This window comes from Cydia splendana, chromosome 25 (genome assembly GCF_910591565.1).
Source record: "Cydia splendana chromosome 25, ilCydSple1.2, whole genome shotgun sequence".
In the NCBI taxonomy this organism is placed as follows: domain Eukaryota; kingdom Metazoa; phylum Arthropoda; class Insecta; order Lepidoptera; family Tortricidae; genus Cydia; species Cydia splendana.
This window is the reverse complement of record NC_085984.1, coordinates 3,816,456-3,830,362: the sequence shown is the minus strand read 5'-3', so window position 1 is coordinate 3,830,362 and position 13,907 is coordinate 3,816,456. Positions and strand designations below refer to the sequence as shown.

Here is a 13,907-nt window from a genome sequence, read left to right as displayed (position 1 = left end):
ACTATTTATTTTAAAATTACTAAAAATATATATTTGAGATTCTCAAAATGAGCTCTTTCTTTTGATATGTAACACGATATATACCTACATAGTTTAAATAACATTATTTTTAATTTTCTCATTTACCCCCCAAAAGTGGCCTCCATGTTTAAAATATTTGTTGTCCGTCTTTGGGTCACGAATTTATATATGTGTACCAAATTTCAACTTAATTGGTTCAGTACTTTTAGAGAAAATGAGCTGAGAGACGGACAGACAGACGCACCGTTTTTTCCTTTTGAGGTACGCAACCCTAAAAATACTTTCTATTGCAATTTGTGACCAAAAGGTTAGGGTCAATAACCTTGATCGTCTCCAGTAGGAAAGTTGTCATTATTTTTAAGAGCCATTTCTTATAAGCTAAGACTTTAATTTTCTGCAATAAGTACTAACTCAGAGCACGAATAGTAAAGTGATGTTTCTTAAGTTTATACATCACATTGACTCTTTGAAAATACTCTATTACTGTAAAAGATTTGATATCATGTCTAATATCGAGCATCTTAAGGTAATAAACTTTAATAATAAACATTACTTTAGCATTCGTGACTCGAGTTAGAACACGTAAGCTAATTATTTAACTGGCTAGGTTACCTAAGTACCTAGGTATTTTTATTTCTGAATGAATATAATATATTACCCGATGGTTAACTTAAATATGCATTAATTAATAACTACTTGTAGTACACGTACACACCTTTCAACGAGAAACTTGGGAGGCTACGACTTACTGCACTACTAAAATAATAAGTAGTTTACGAGCAAGAAATACGTTTAGCACAGTACACATTTGGCGCGGTTTTTTCTTTTTAAATGCGCTCTGTCAATGTCAAACCATAGACAAACGTCAAACAGCCAAAAAATAAAGCCTGCTATAGCTATACAAATATTGAAAACATGGACAGTAAAATAAAAAGAAATGTTTGGTATTCACAAGTTTATTACGTTTTAAATGCAAATGTAACACTTATATGAGGAAATTACCATTTCCAACCATCTTGGGGCAGTATTAATTTTTAATTATAAAAAATGTTAGTTTTACAATGTAAACTGCCTATTGTGTATACACAGAAAAAAAAACTTTTTAAGTAAATGTCAAAGTGTGAAAACATTATACTGCCAGACAAGATGCACAAATAGAAAAATAGTGAAACCCGTTATTACATAACCTCAAAAATATAGCAAAAGAAGGTTTAAAATGCATACATTTTCAATTTGATGATATACGGAAGATCTTAGTAGATAGTTCTTAAATAAGAATGTATTACAACCTATAACAAACAGTAGATCATCATAGAGTTGTGTCACTTTTTGCCAGATTTCTTTATTCCACCTTGTGCGAGGGGACCTTTTTGGGTTGCCTTTGCTTTGGCATCCTGTAATTGTAAAAAAACACTATTTAATTAATATTACCATTTCTTTTAATAGACTCCAGCTCCAACCAGCCACCATTACTTTAACCCGGTAAATATAAAAATAATTGGGAATATGGTATCGGGCAGGGCTCGGAACCGATATTTAAAAAAAACCCTAAAATATTTTGAATTATTTTATGCTCTTTACGTAGGACTGAATCATATATTTTGATAATGATTTTGTATTATAAGATTGTCCAGTTGAAAATGAAATAATAAACCAAAGAACGAAAAAGAACTTAATAATACTGGCAAATATGGGTTTCCGACCCCTGGTATCGGGTACTAACCGCCAAAGCCTTCTGCTGCTCCTTGAGCTTGGCCTTGTGGGCCAGGTCATCATCGTCCAGCTCCTTGGACTCCTTCTTGGGCGCCTTCAGCGGCTTCTTCTTACCACCTTCACGGCCAGACATCTGTAAGGAGACCAAGTCTTTGTTATTAATCATATATATATGTTTCTTACATCAAGTTGGCTACACACACATGAACACGCAAGTGAGTTAATTTTGTACTGGGGACCGCCCAGCACCAAAAGTGTTAACTGAGCAGTCTGTTTTCACGGTTTTAGTGAACAACTGTATGGAATCCCCAATGAGCATGAAATATTCTGCAATAAATCACCTCTCTTACATCTGACAAAACTGTGCAAACATACTAGATTTTAAAGGCACCGAATTATAATAGAACAAAAAAAAAATATTTAAAGGTTTTCTTTTAACTTTATAATGAGCACTGAAAGATATACATATGTGTGTTAAACATACATCTTCACAATCCATAATAATTGTGGTTTAAACTTAAAATGTCTACCAACGGGTAAAGCTAAAAACACACTGAAAATGAAACTAAAATTTAACTGCATAATATAGGTTTTGAAAACAATACCACATCATATGCATAACATTGCAAAATCTGAAACTATTAGTACAATAATTAAATTAAAACACTGTCTTTAACACTGAAAGTAAAATCTATGAATGTCACAATTAGTTTTGTGTCTGACCTTCCTATAGCCTTGATGGTAATTTAGATGATTTTCACTACAACCTTGCTAAAAAGTGCTAATTGGTCATCTGACAAAATTTGTTCTGCCATCTTACAAAAAAAGGACAGTTACCATATAAAAACGTGATTATAGTGGACACTTACGTGAGTCTTGTACCACAGTATAGCCCGCTTAAGAAGATTCGGAACAGTCGGTCAGAAACGCAATGTAGGTGGGAAAGCTAAATTATCAAAAACTATACTTCCTACAACTTGTATGAAAGTATTTTTAAATGCAGTGACCAATCGTTCACTCATATTGTAAAAATACGTCATAAACTTCTATATCGCACTCGGCTTTAAACAAAGAACTATTCTTCTAGTTCTCAGCTCTGAACAAGTGCATTTTAATGTCGAAAAAACCTATTAATGAAAAAATACCTACCTAACCTCAACTACTAATTTATATTGAAAAATAAGGCGGCAGTATGAACGCTATACAAGTGCAGCCATTATTATAATATGCAGTACTTACGTTGGGAATGTATTAAATTAAAATTAAAGATGCAGTAACGTAGATTGTTAGATTATTACAAAAATTGTTAATGATAGCCAAAACACAGTGCGCATTTGCAACTTCACATTTGCTATTTTTTTTTAGCTGTCATAGACAAGGAAGAAGCTATTTGAGGAACTATAAATAACGCCGTATAGATTTTTTTTGTAAACGGAACGGAAGAAGCCGTTATGTTCATTATGCCGGCCAAACAACTTTGTCAGTAGAAAAGGCGCGAAATTCAAATTTTCTATGGGATGATTGTGAGTATTGTTTCTTTGGATGATATCCCCCGAGCCTGCTAGGCGCCTACATTTTTTTTTGCTCTTCAAAATACCACACTAAAGTCCAGTTAAATAAAACCATAATTTAATCATTAATTAACAATACTACTCAACTATACTGACTTTTAATCTATTCCTCCTAGAAGGTAGGATCGTATAGAAGTGGTATACGCGTGCCTCCGTGAGGGACAAAACATACGCAAATGCGACACTGTGATTGGTCGAATTTATTTGTTGCCCACCATTATCCATATTAAAAAAATGGTGGGGAACAAAAAATATGTGAGAGTGTGATAAGGACAAACAATAATAGTTCTTTCTCTGCTACTCCTACTGAAAGATACGTAAGACTATCCCGTTCTGTCAGTTATCCCCACCACTCATGCCCAATCCAGTTTAATACTAGATTCATGCTATTCCTCCTTAGAGTCTGTTCGGAAAGAAAGAATCGTGGAATGTATTGAGTCCCATACATTCCACGACTCTTCTCTTTCCGAACAGACTCTACCTAAAGGCCTCACGCTAAGGGTGGTACCTGTCCAATTTCTTTGTCCAATGTGTATTGCGTCTCACATTTTGCTTAATGAGAGAGTGAGACGCACTGACATTGGACAAAGAAATTGGATAGGTGGAGTACCACTCTTAAGATAAGAATGTGAATCTTAATGGTTACTGAATAAATTCAGAATGTTTTGACTTTTGTCTATTGTCTACAATCACAGCCTCAGAACACTCAGACTCCTTGCCTTCTGCAAGTGCGCTGCCGGCCTTTAAGATGGGAGTGCGTTCTTTTCTTGAAGGTTTGAAGGTCGTATCGGTCCGGAAATACCGCGGGCGACAGTTCATTCCACAGTTTAGCTTTTCGAGGCAGGAAGTTTCTGGAGAAACGCACAGTTCAGGACTGCCAACTACCAACCATCTATGTGGTAAAGATGGAAATGTTGGAACAACTTCTTTATCATCTTACACTACCTAAGTTGGAATTTCTAGAGTTGCGAGACTAGAGTCTGTACGGAAAGAGAAGAGTCGTGGAATGTATGGGGCCCAATACCAGGGGTGCGTAACTTCTCGCTTCGGGCAAACTCGGATCCGTTCGGCTCAGCATTGCTCCGAGCAATTATTAGGGTTGGCCCAACTTGACGTCCCTTTGCGTGCACGACCACAGATAAGATAATGACTTGAGTTTTGACAACCCTAATAAGCCGAAAAGGATAGTGTAATACATTCCACGACTGACGACTCTTCTCTTACCGAACAGACTATAACAAGTCTCTGTTTACAATAAAACAAAAATACAACTTAATAAATACATATAATGTAGTCAACGACTAAATAAAACATTACGTAGACACCTCAAAAACAAAGTTGTTAGAGACGCTCGCTACGCTCAGACTCCCCTCTCCTTAGCCTCCAGGGCTTTCTGGGCCAGTTTCATCTTCTTGCGTCGAGCACTCCTCTTCTTACTTTGAGGTGTGCTGCCGGCGAGCTGCCCGGATTTCTGCATGGCTACTAGCTTTGCTGCCTTACCCTGAAAAGATAACATAATAGTACATTACGATCATCATCATCATCATCATCTCAGCCATAAGACGTCCACTGCTGAACATAGGCCTCCCCCTTGGACCTCCACACGTACCGGTTGGAAGCGACCCAAGCAAGCGCAGCGTAGGACGTTCACCCACAAGATGGACAGACGACCTTGTTAAGGTCGCCGGAATACGCTGGATGCGGGACATTACGATACAAGTGCGGAAAGTAGGGAATTCGGATCTCGCATGAATTAGTGAATAAATATTTCTTTTTTGTGTTAATTGAAAATTTGAACATTATCTAAGGGGGTGAAAAGGGGGGAGGAATTTTGTATGGGGAATCAATTAAACCGCTGAACCGATTTAGTTAGAATTTGGTATGTAGATAGCTTTTGTTATGGGTAAGGATATATAATAGTTTTCAACCACAAAATCACCCCGTAAGGCTGAAAAGGGGTTTGAAAAGGACGTTGGGAGGGAAAAGGGGGTTGAAGTTTGTATGGGGAATCAGTAAAAAGCAGATTGTATAAAAGATATTACAGGATTTTTAATAATAAATCACCCATTAAATTGGGGGATGGAAACAGCCAAGCCATGAAGCCACATATTTTGACTAAGGTGTAGAGTTTGTGAAGTTAGGGCTTGTATAGGGTTAGAAGCTTGGCTCTAATACAAGAAATCTAGCATAACTTTTAGCCAGTGCGAGCCTAAAGGCTTATTTAGACGACGCGCGAACTCGCATGCGATTTTAGTTACATTGCGGTTTTTGATCGGTCGGTTGAATTGGACGTAACCAACGGTCCGCAACGTAACTAAAACGCATGCATGTCAGCCCTAATGGTTTCGTCTTGGCAACATTTCATATGAAAATGTTTTCGGTGGGATTACTTTTACATATTACTACCATCAATACCATCATACTCTTATCGTATTACCTTGGCCTCAGTTTTGGTGATCTTGGAGTTTTTCTGTGTGGAGTACAACACGTTGATCCTCTTGTTGTCCAGCATGGAGTGGTGTTTAGACAGGGCCAGCTAAAAAAAGGGATAATTTAGTTTATCGGCAATAGAGTTGCGCAAAACGCTTCACTGAGTTGAAAAGATTGATTCATATCTTTCGCTCGCGGTCATATGTATCACTGATTTCGTTCATTTCGCTCAGTGGATCTGTAAGCTATATTGTTCACGAGTAGAGAGAGATGTCAATCAATCAGATACACGCAGCCATAAGTACGACCAAGATGGAGAATCACGCGTTACGAACCCGCCATGTTTTCCCGACACCCTCCAAATTCTTCCGAACCGCTCCGAAACCTATTCGCATCGTCTCACTCGCTCGTCACGCCGTCGGCTGGCTTCGAATCATGAGTGGGAAAGAGCGAGCAAGGAACACTGAGATAGATGAGTTACTGAGCGAAATGAGCGAGTTGAATCTGCACTGAGTCGAAGAGTGAGTGAGTTCAGTCAAATGATACTGAGCCTCTACCATCAGTTTTAACATTGACATAACGCTCACGTCTACGTAATTTACTTTCTGTACATCTCGCTTCCACTATTGCTCGCATATGCGAGTACGAGCGAGATGCATAGAAAGTAAGTTATACGTAAACGTGAGCATTATGTCAATGTCAAAACTGGTGGTAGCCGTACAGTTCATTTAAATCACTGACTCGTGAATGACACATGTCTAATCGGCAACACGCATAATGTCATCAAGTTTAAATTCCGTCACAGACGGACCGATAATATTACCGTGAGATATCTTTTAGCAAGGCATCTTACGATATCTTTACGTACTCTTTAACAGAGTCCACACACAACACAGGAAGCTATAATATAATTATATTTTGGTATGTTACGATATCTTAGGTTGTCTGGAAGAGATTCCTCTTTAACGATAAGACCGCCTGTTGTTTGCCTCTATCTTTAATCGATTGTTTTTCTTTAAGCTGCATCTTTTACTGAGGTGTGCCAATAAAGAATATTCTATCTATCTATCTTATACTTCAGTTTAATAGATATGGTCTTATTGTCAAACAGTTTCGTAAGGGCTTGTGCACAAATCACGTGAGGTTCGATAAGGGGTGGGGGGGGGGGGGGGGGGGGGGGTCACGAAAACACGATAGATCACGTTGGGGGAGGGGGGGTATAAGGAAACCTCACGTGTATTTTTCTACGGTGAACGAAACTAAGAAAAAAAAACCTACTACATGAGTAGATACTTTTTCTCGGTTTCGTGAAACATAAATCTTCACTCTGCACTTCAAAATAGCGAGTCTATTTAACGAAAATAGAAAAATAAACAAGATTTTCTATGTACAATACTATTTATCTTAAAATTAGGTCGAATTCATAAATTTCAAAAAAATACACGTGAGGTTGTGTGGGGGGAGGGGGGTAGCCGAAAACCTCACCAAATATCACCAAGGGGGAGGGGGGGCCAAAAAGTAGCCGAAAACACCTCGCGTGATTTGTGCACAACCCCTAAGATAATAGTCGTCTCGCGAGGAAACTGCCGCGCGAAGTAGCTTGGCCCGTATAGACCTGCCTCGCTTGAGACGTAACCTCGTGTGGATTTGCCTCGGGCGAGGCCCGCTTTTTACACTACTACTTCGCGTGGCACTGGCATATTCCTCGCGAGGCAGCTTGTTGTGTCTAGACCCTATTCACCTATGACAGGCGTGGCTCACTCCGCGATTTCGTCGCGTCGCTACAAGTACGCGCAGCCCTCACCAATTTTGGTGTCTAGCAGTAATTAACGCGCACCGCTAAGGAACGGCCGCTTGCTCGCTCTTGCGCCACCTAGCGGTCATATCTGTCGTAATAGACGCGATTTGTTAGAGAGTGAACCTTCTGTACCTAGTACTGTTATTTATTCTGTGCCTATGATATTTCAACCCAAATGACCTGATATATGATGTAGTAAGGGGGTCCCTTTGTTTCCCATAAAGTTTTAAATCATAATGTATTGTTTGTCATATTATCGTTAGTCATAAAGCTGAACCCGTTAACTTTTCAGGATTTTCGTAAGGTTATTCTATAGATGGGTTAGGTTAGGTTATGGCAATCCTCTACGGGAGGAGCGAGTCCCACATACCACCCCCACGATGGGCCTCTCCAGCCCGGGGTGGATGCGTAAATGCATTTCCCCTGCGTCAAAAAAAAAAAAAAGGTTATGGCAATCCTGAAAAGTTACGCGTTTCTGTGAAAAACCAATTATGACTAACGGAAATTCGGACAAACAATACATTATGACTTAAAACTATTTGGGAATCAATAGAGACCTTGTAGTAAGAGTACTTACTTCATAACTAAATTCATCTTTGAGCTCCAAATACGCGATGGCGCTTTTTTTACTCTCCAAGGGCTTGGGGATCCGCACGCCTACGATCTGACTGCTCAGGTCGGAAAAGTGTTCTGATATCTGAAACAAATTAAATAAATACCATGAAATAAAGTTCCATCTTTTATAGGGTCCGTGCGAGTTGGAGGGTGTGCCATCTTGTGGCCTGAATCGGAAACATAAACATGTACATTGTCAAAGCAAGTGTTGCCATCTACCGTTCTCGTACGTTTTCTTGTGCTTAGTAGGTTCTGCCATCTTGTGGGCAACATCGGAAGCATAAACTACACATTTACGCCTCGCACCAAAAATCTGACGGCTCCTGTGCTGCCCCCTATAGTTCATGCACGTTCCCTATTCCGGGTAATCCGATAAGACAATACAATAATTCATGTCTTCATTAGAAAAAAAACTAAATCAACAATAGTTGTTTGTTTATCCATAATAAATTATTGTACTGTTATGAAAAGTTCTTGCTGATATTATAAACAGCTAACTTAACAAATTCACTATTAATATATGCATCTCTTTCATCTGCGGAAAAATTGTCTATTGCTAATCTGACTCCGTGCCTAACAGTGGCGTAGTTAGCAGTGGCGGAGCGTCCATAGAACTCGATTCCCATCGGCTTGTTTAATATTCAGGCTCTTGGGCTATTTTCTTTAAACTTATGAAGAAAAGGGAGGGCAACTCAGCTACGGCTTGCCTACGAACAATCTAGACGCGTCGCCACTGGTAGCTAGGCGTGGGCGAATGGGGCCTTCGCCCACGGCTTCGCACTTAGGGGGGCCTCGCAAAGCCAACAATTTTATTACCTTGGAAAAACATATTGAAAAGGGCCTCGCAGATGCAGTCGCAGAGGAGTGTGAAATCATACCATCATTAGATAAAAAAAATCGCCCCAGTAATTTACGTACCTTAGACTATCTACCCTCATATACAACACCAAAAAGTAACAATGTATACGGTAAAAGAGTAATTGAATTTCTACTCCCATATATATTAAACACCTTACCTAAGAATTTACAGTATGATCTCATTAACATTGTTGAAAATCACGGCAAATGTATGCCAATCCTAAAAAAATACTACCTAAGTCTAGACTAATGTATAAAATAGAAGCAGAGATTTTGATATTCATAGATTAATTTAAGTTTACCGAAACACAACTAAGCATGTAATAAATAATAATAGTATTAAGTATTAATTAATAATAGTATTAAGCAAACGCGGATTAGACCGCGCGATCTCGCCAACTATTACATAAACCCTAGAGGTTTCCAATACTGGCATGCATGCAGGGGCGTATTTACCCTAGGGCCAAGGGGGCCATGGCCCGGGGCGGCAGGCCGCGGGGGGGCGGCAAAGCCGCCCCCTCGCGTCTTTTTCTGGGCGCCTTTTATAATCAAACTTAGCTATATTTTTTATTATATTTTAATTGACATTTAAATTAATAAACAAACGAACGCTTCAAACCCCACCAATAGGGGATATTACCAAAGAGTATAATAATATATGTATAGTAAGATATTACTGCAATGTTCTGCCGCCAGAGTGCAGCACTACCGACTCAGTAAATTCATAGACTAACTTATACATACTGTGCCTTAAACTGTTTTTTGACAAGTTTTCACAGACAATATAAAATATGACATTGATGCATCAAGGCGGTTTGTTAACAAGGGCCTACCGGTAAACGCAAAAAACGAAAATTAGTTATCTGCCTCTTTATCGCTCGAATATTCAAGAGTGATAGAGAGATTAGATCTATAACGAAATTTCGATTTTCTTGTTTCGCGGTAGGCCATGTGCTTGACGTGACGTGTGATGTGTCAATGTGGTTTGTTTACTGTATACTGTGCCACAAAGGTGCCACCTACGCAGAGCTTTGCCTAATATTCCCTATTGATTAAAATATCTACCAACAAGTACCTAAATTAAGCAACATTTTCGTTCAAGAAGTATTAGAACGGCGCAGTGCCGGATTTACCACTAGGCTGAGTAGGCTGAAGCCTAGGGCGGCAGATTTTAGGGGGCGGCAAATTTGGGTCAATAAAACATTTTATTTGCTGTTCAGGTAGGGTAGACCAGAATTTTGTCGCTCCCCTATTTATTTGTAAAATTTAAATAACAAGCATTATTTGTCGATTTTGCCGCCCTCTGTCATGTCAAGACCCTTTATATTGAGAGACAGACGGCCGGACGGACAACAAAGTGATCCTATTGGGTTCCGTTTTTTTCCTTTTGAAGTACGGAACCCTAAAAATTTATCTACTATTTTCTCGAAAAAATTTCGCGCTCGCTACGCTCGCGTTTTCACTTACGTACCTGCATTATTTGTGACCCATCTGATTACATTGGGTGGTTCTTGTGTCTTCGTGGTATTGAATCTCACTAAATTGTTCCGATCCCATGCCGAAACTCAGTATAGATAGAGTGCTCTCGATATCAGATACAAATACAATACTTTTCATGACTTTCCAGCACCACAGAATGAGGGATAATGGCACGGCCTGTGTAATACGCATCACTACTACTGTCGTCTGCATAGCAATGATTATCATTGATATGCAGCAATGACAGCACAGAACCTAGTGCAACGCCAGCGGTAATGTCCACACTATCGGAGCAGCTTCCGTCTACTATACGGCTCATATGCGTCTACCGGAAAAAAAGCTAGGGATCCATTTGTATAACATAGTCCCTCGAGCAGACTCGATGCCAGACCTGACCGAACTCCTTAGCTATATCCAGCCTGACTGCCAATGCCTCACCTTGATTCTCAATGGCCAAAACCCAGCAGTACCCACCGGTCACCGATCAGATCAGGCAAATATAACGAGGTCGCATCGTCATTGAGTAACAAAAACGGCCCATACAAATCTCTATCTAGAATAGTGACATTAGTGACGTCACCTTTCTGCACTCAAAAGAATAAAAAATTATCTACGTTCCACTATCAGCGAAGAGCGCCTGAATAGTTAGCTTAGCTCTTCTTAATATAGAAGATGAGCTAACAAACGTTTTAAATTACGACAGCGTCATTGATGATTTTGTCAACCAATTTGTACATAGGAAAACAATGTAAATGCCTATGTGAGTAAATGGTAAATGTTTAGTTTTTTTTTTTTCAGACCCCAAAGATACTTGTTTCAGGTTTTTTTTTTCTTAAATAAAATACTAGTTATCGTCACTGATGAAGGGGGGCGGCAAATCAAAATGGCCCGGGGCGCCAAATTTGTAAATACGCCTCTGCATGCATGTAAAAATTGTATTAAAATTTAAAGTGAATAAATAAACTAAAAAAAAAAAAAAGATGTGGTGTTCGCCCATGGCTAGATTGGTTCATGCTACGCCACTGCTGCCTAAAATAGTGAATGGAACACAGACCGAGACACAGGCCGGTGGAAACACCTACCTTATCTTTACTGATATCCAAGGGCAAATTCCCTATAAAGACAACATATCTTTTAGGCCCCTTCACTTTCTGCTCCGGCTTCTTATCTTTACTTTCTTCCGCATTCTCTTCCTTATCTTCTTTATTTTCTTTTATCTTCTTAACTTCTTGTATCTTCTTGACTGGCTCCTTTTTAACAAATTTCGTCCCTTTAACGGCGGTCTTCAACATGTTGTATAGTATTCTAAGTTTCCTCAGGTCGGAGTCGGACGGGTCGGGTAGTTTGAGTATGGCTTGCATTTTGGTGTGGATGACGTCTGGTAGCATGGCGTCTGAGGTGCCTTTGAGACTGTCTCTGAGGGTTACCCGGACGCGACCTGGAAACAATTTGTTGACAATTAACAGGTATATAAATACTTTGTGTTTGCAATGGGTTTGGCCGGTTGAAGTATTTAGCAGATGGCGCCAGCATAGCTTGCCCTGTCAATCCCTAGATTGTGTCAAATTTTTGTTTTTTTAATGGAATTTTATGCCCTGGATGCCAACCTTTTAAGCCAAATCTCATATAAAAAGGGGCATGCTATGATGGCACCATCAATTCACCTTTGACAGTTGCCAAACCCCATTAGAATTAAATGTGGCTGGTCACACATAGATTAGAGATTGGGACCTGTTTACACATAGATTAGTGTTTATTGAGAATTTATATTTACCACTATAGTAGCCGCAATACCAACTGGCGAATGAGGTCATAATGCCATCTCTATCACTCTTGGTTGGTCTTTACAAGGGTAAAGGAGATAGCATTATAACCTCAGTCGCCAGTTGGTATTGGGGTGAGTATAACTGCAAGTAGCAGTATATTAATTTGAATGTTTGCCACTTATAGATTAAGTCCCTTGTTTCAGGTAATTTATAGCGCAAAGACTGTGTATTGCGATTCAGCGTGGCAACATGGCGTGATGGGCACCTTTGCATCTGGAAGGGCGCGGGACTAGTTGTTTAACTAGGTTTTTATTTATACTTTGTTTAGTTGTAATTTTTAAAAATGTTCAATGTTATAAAATAATAGCAGATTTTTAATTAGGAGGCCCTATGCACCTCCGGGGTGTCATAGGACGAACAAGAGGTTTTAAATTAATTATTTTAACAATTGCTTCAGGAACTCAAAAAGTCAAAAGGTTAACCTAATAGTTAGAAATATTCACCTTTCTGGTTGTTTGACATACTGACAGCCAAGAACCTCTTCACCAGCTCCTCATCTTTAAGGACGGGATACTTTGCTACCATTTCCTCAGTCAAGCCACCCTTGACGGTTTCTGCAGACGCCGCAGCCTTGCTAATCTTCGCTTTTTTAGCTACTACTTCATCATTATCATTGTCACCAGATTTCTTAGTTTTATTCTTTTTAGCTTTCTTATTTTTAGGTTTGCTCACGTCACTTTCACTTACTTCTTTATTTGATGTTTCTACAAACTCCATTTTCTTAGTTTTAACTTCACTAGTATCATTTTCATTTATTTCAGCGGGCTTTTCTACTAGCTTGTTTTTCTTGGCCTTATTAGTTACTTTGATGACTTCGCTTTCATTTATATCTTCGGTAGTCACTTCTACATCTTTGACTTCATTATTATTAGTTTTAGTATTTCCTTTGAATTTGCGTTTACGGCTTTGCGGTTCACCCATTCTGTAATACAGATAAATAATAACAAAAGGTTGTACAGTCGCCCATCAGATACATCGGAGTGAACCTTCTGTTCTGCAGGAAAACAAGATTTGAGGAGAATAGTATGATAATAATAGTGGTTAGCATTTATAGACTACAAAAAAGCATTCAACAGTGTTGAAACATGGTCGGTCATAGATTCACTACAAAATGCACGTATAGATCACCGATATACTGCTCTAATAGAAAATATGTACAAGAGAGCCACCTTAAAAGTGAACCTACCCCCGCTGACAGAGCCAGTTCGAATTGAAAAAGGCGTACGACAGGGTGACACGCTTTCACCAAAATTGTTTACTCTGGTACTAGAGGACATTCTAAAAAGCCTAAACTGGGAAAATCGTGGATTGAATATATGGGGTAGTCGCTTAAATAATCTGAGGTTCGCTGACGATATTGTTTTGTTGGCAAGCAACCCCACTGAGCTCCAGAGCATGATCCAAGAACTCAGCGACGCTTCCATACGATGTGGCCTGGAAATGAATCTAGACAAGACAAAAGTTATGACCAATACAGATGTCAAGGCGAGTATCACAGTTAACCATACCGCCATCGAAAGTGTCGATAAATACGTGTATTTGGGACAAGAGATAGTGACTGGTAAGAAGAACCAAACCGATGAAATCAACAGACGC

At 39.2% G+C, this 13,907-nt stretch overlaps 2 protein-coding genes across 2 annotated transcripts; both read right to left on the bottom strand.

Annotated features, from left to right (window-relative positions):
- Positions 1-961: 961 nt before the first annotated feature.
- Positions 962-3,105, bottom strand: LOC134802993 (translation machinery-associated protein 7 homolog). Its single transcript, XM_063775722.1, has 3 exons — positions 2,974-3,105; positions 1,745-1,867; positions 962-1,415 (listed from the first exon to the last, which is right to left on the bottom strand). Exons 2-3 carry the CDS (start codon positions 1,865-1,867, stop codon positions 1,344-1,346), a joined length of 195 nt encoding a protein of 64 aa, XP_063631792.1. The 5' UTR covers positions 2,974-3,105; the 3' UTR covers positions 962-1,343.
- Positions 3,106-4,571: 1,466 nt separating this feature from the next.
- Positions 4,572-13,233, bottom strand: LOC134802770 (uncharacterized). The gene is made up of 5 exons (XM_063775467.1): positions 12,755-13,233; positions 11,568-11,923; positions 8,111-8,230; positions 5,743-5,841; positions 4,572-4,806 (listed from the first exon to the last, which is right to left on the bottom strand). The coding sequence occupies exons 1-5, from the start codon at positions 13,230-13,232 to the stop codon at positions 4,666-4,668; spliced, it is 1,194 nt and encodes a 397-aa protein (XP_063631537.1). The 5' UTR covers position 13,233; the 3' UTR covers positions 4,572-4,665.
- Positions 13,234-13,907: the final 674 nt, after the last annotated feature.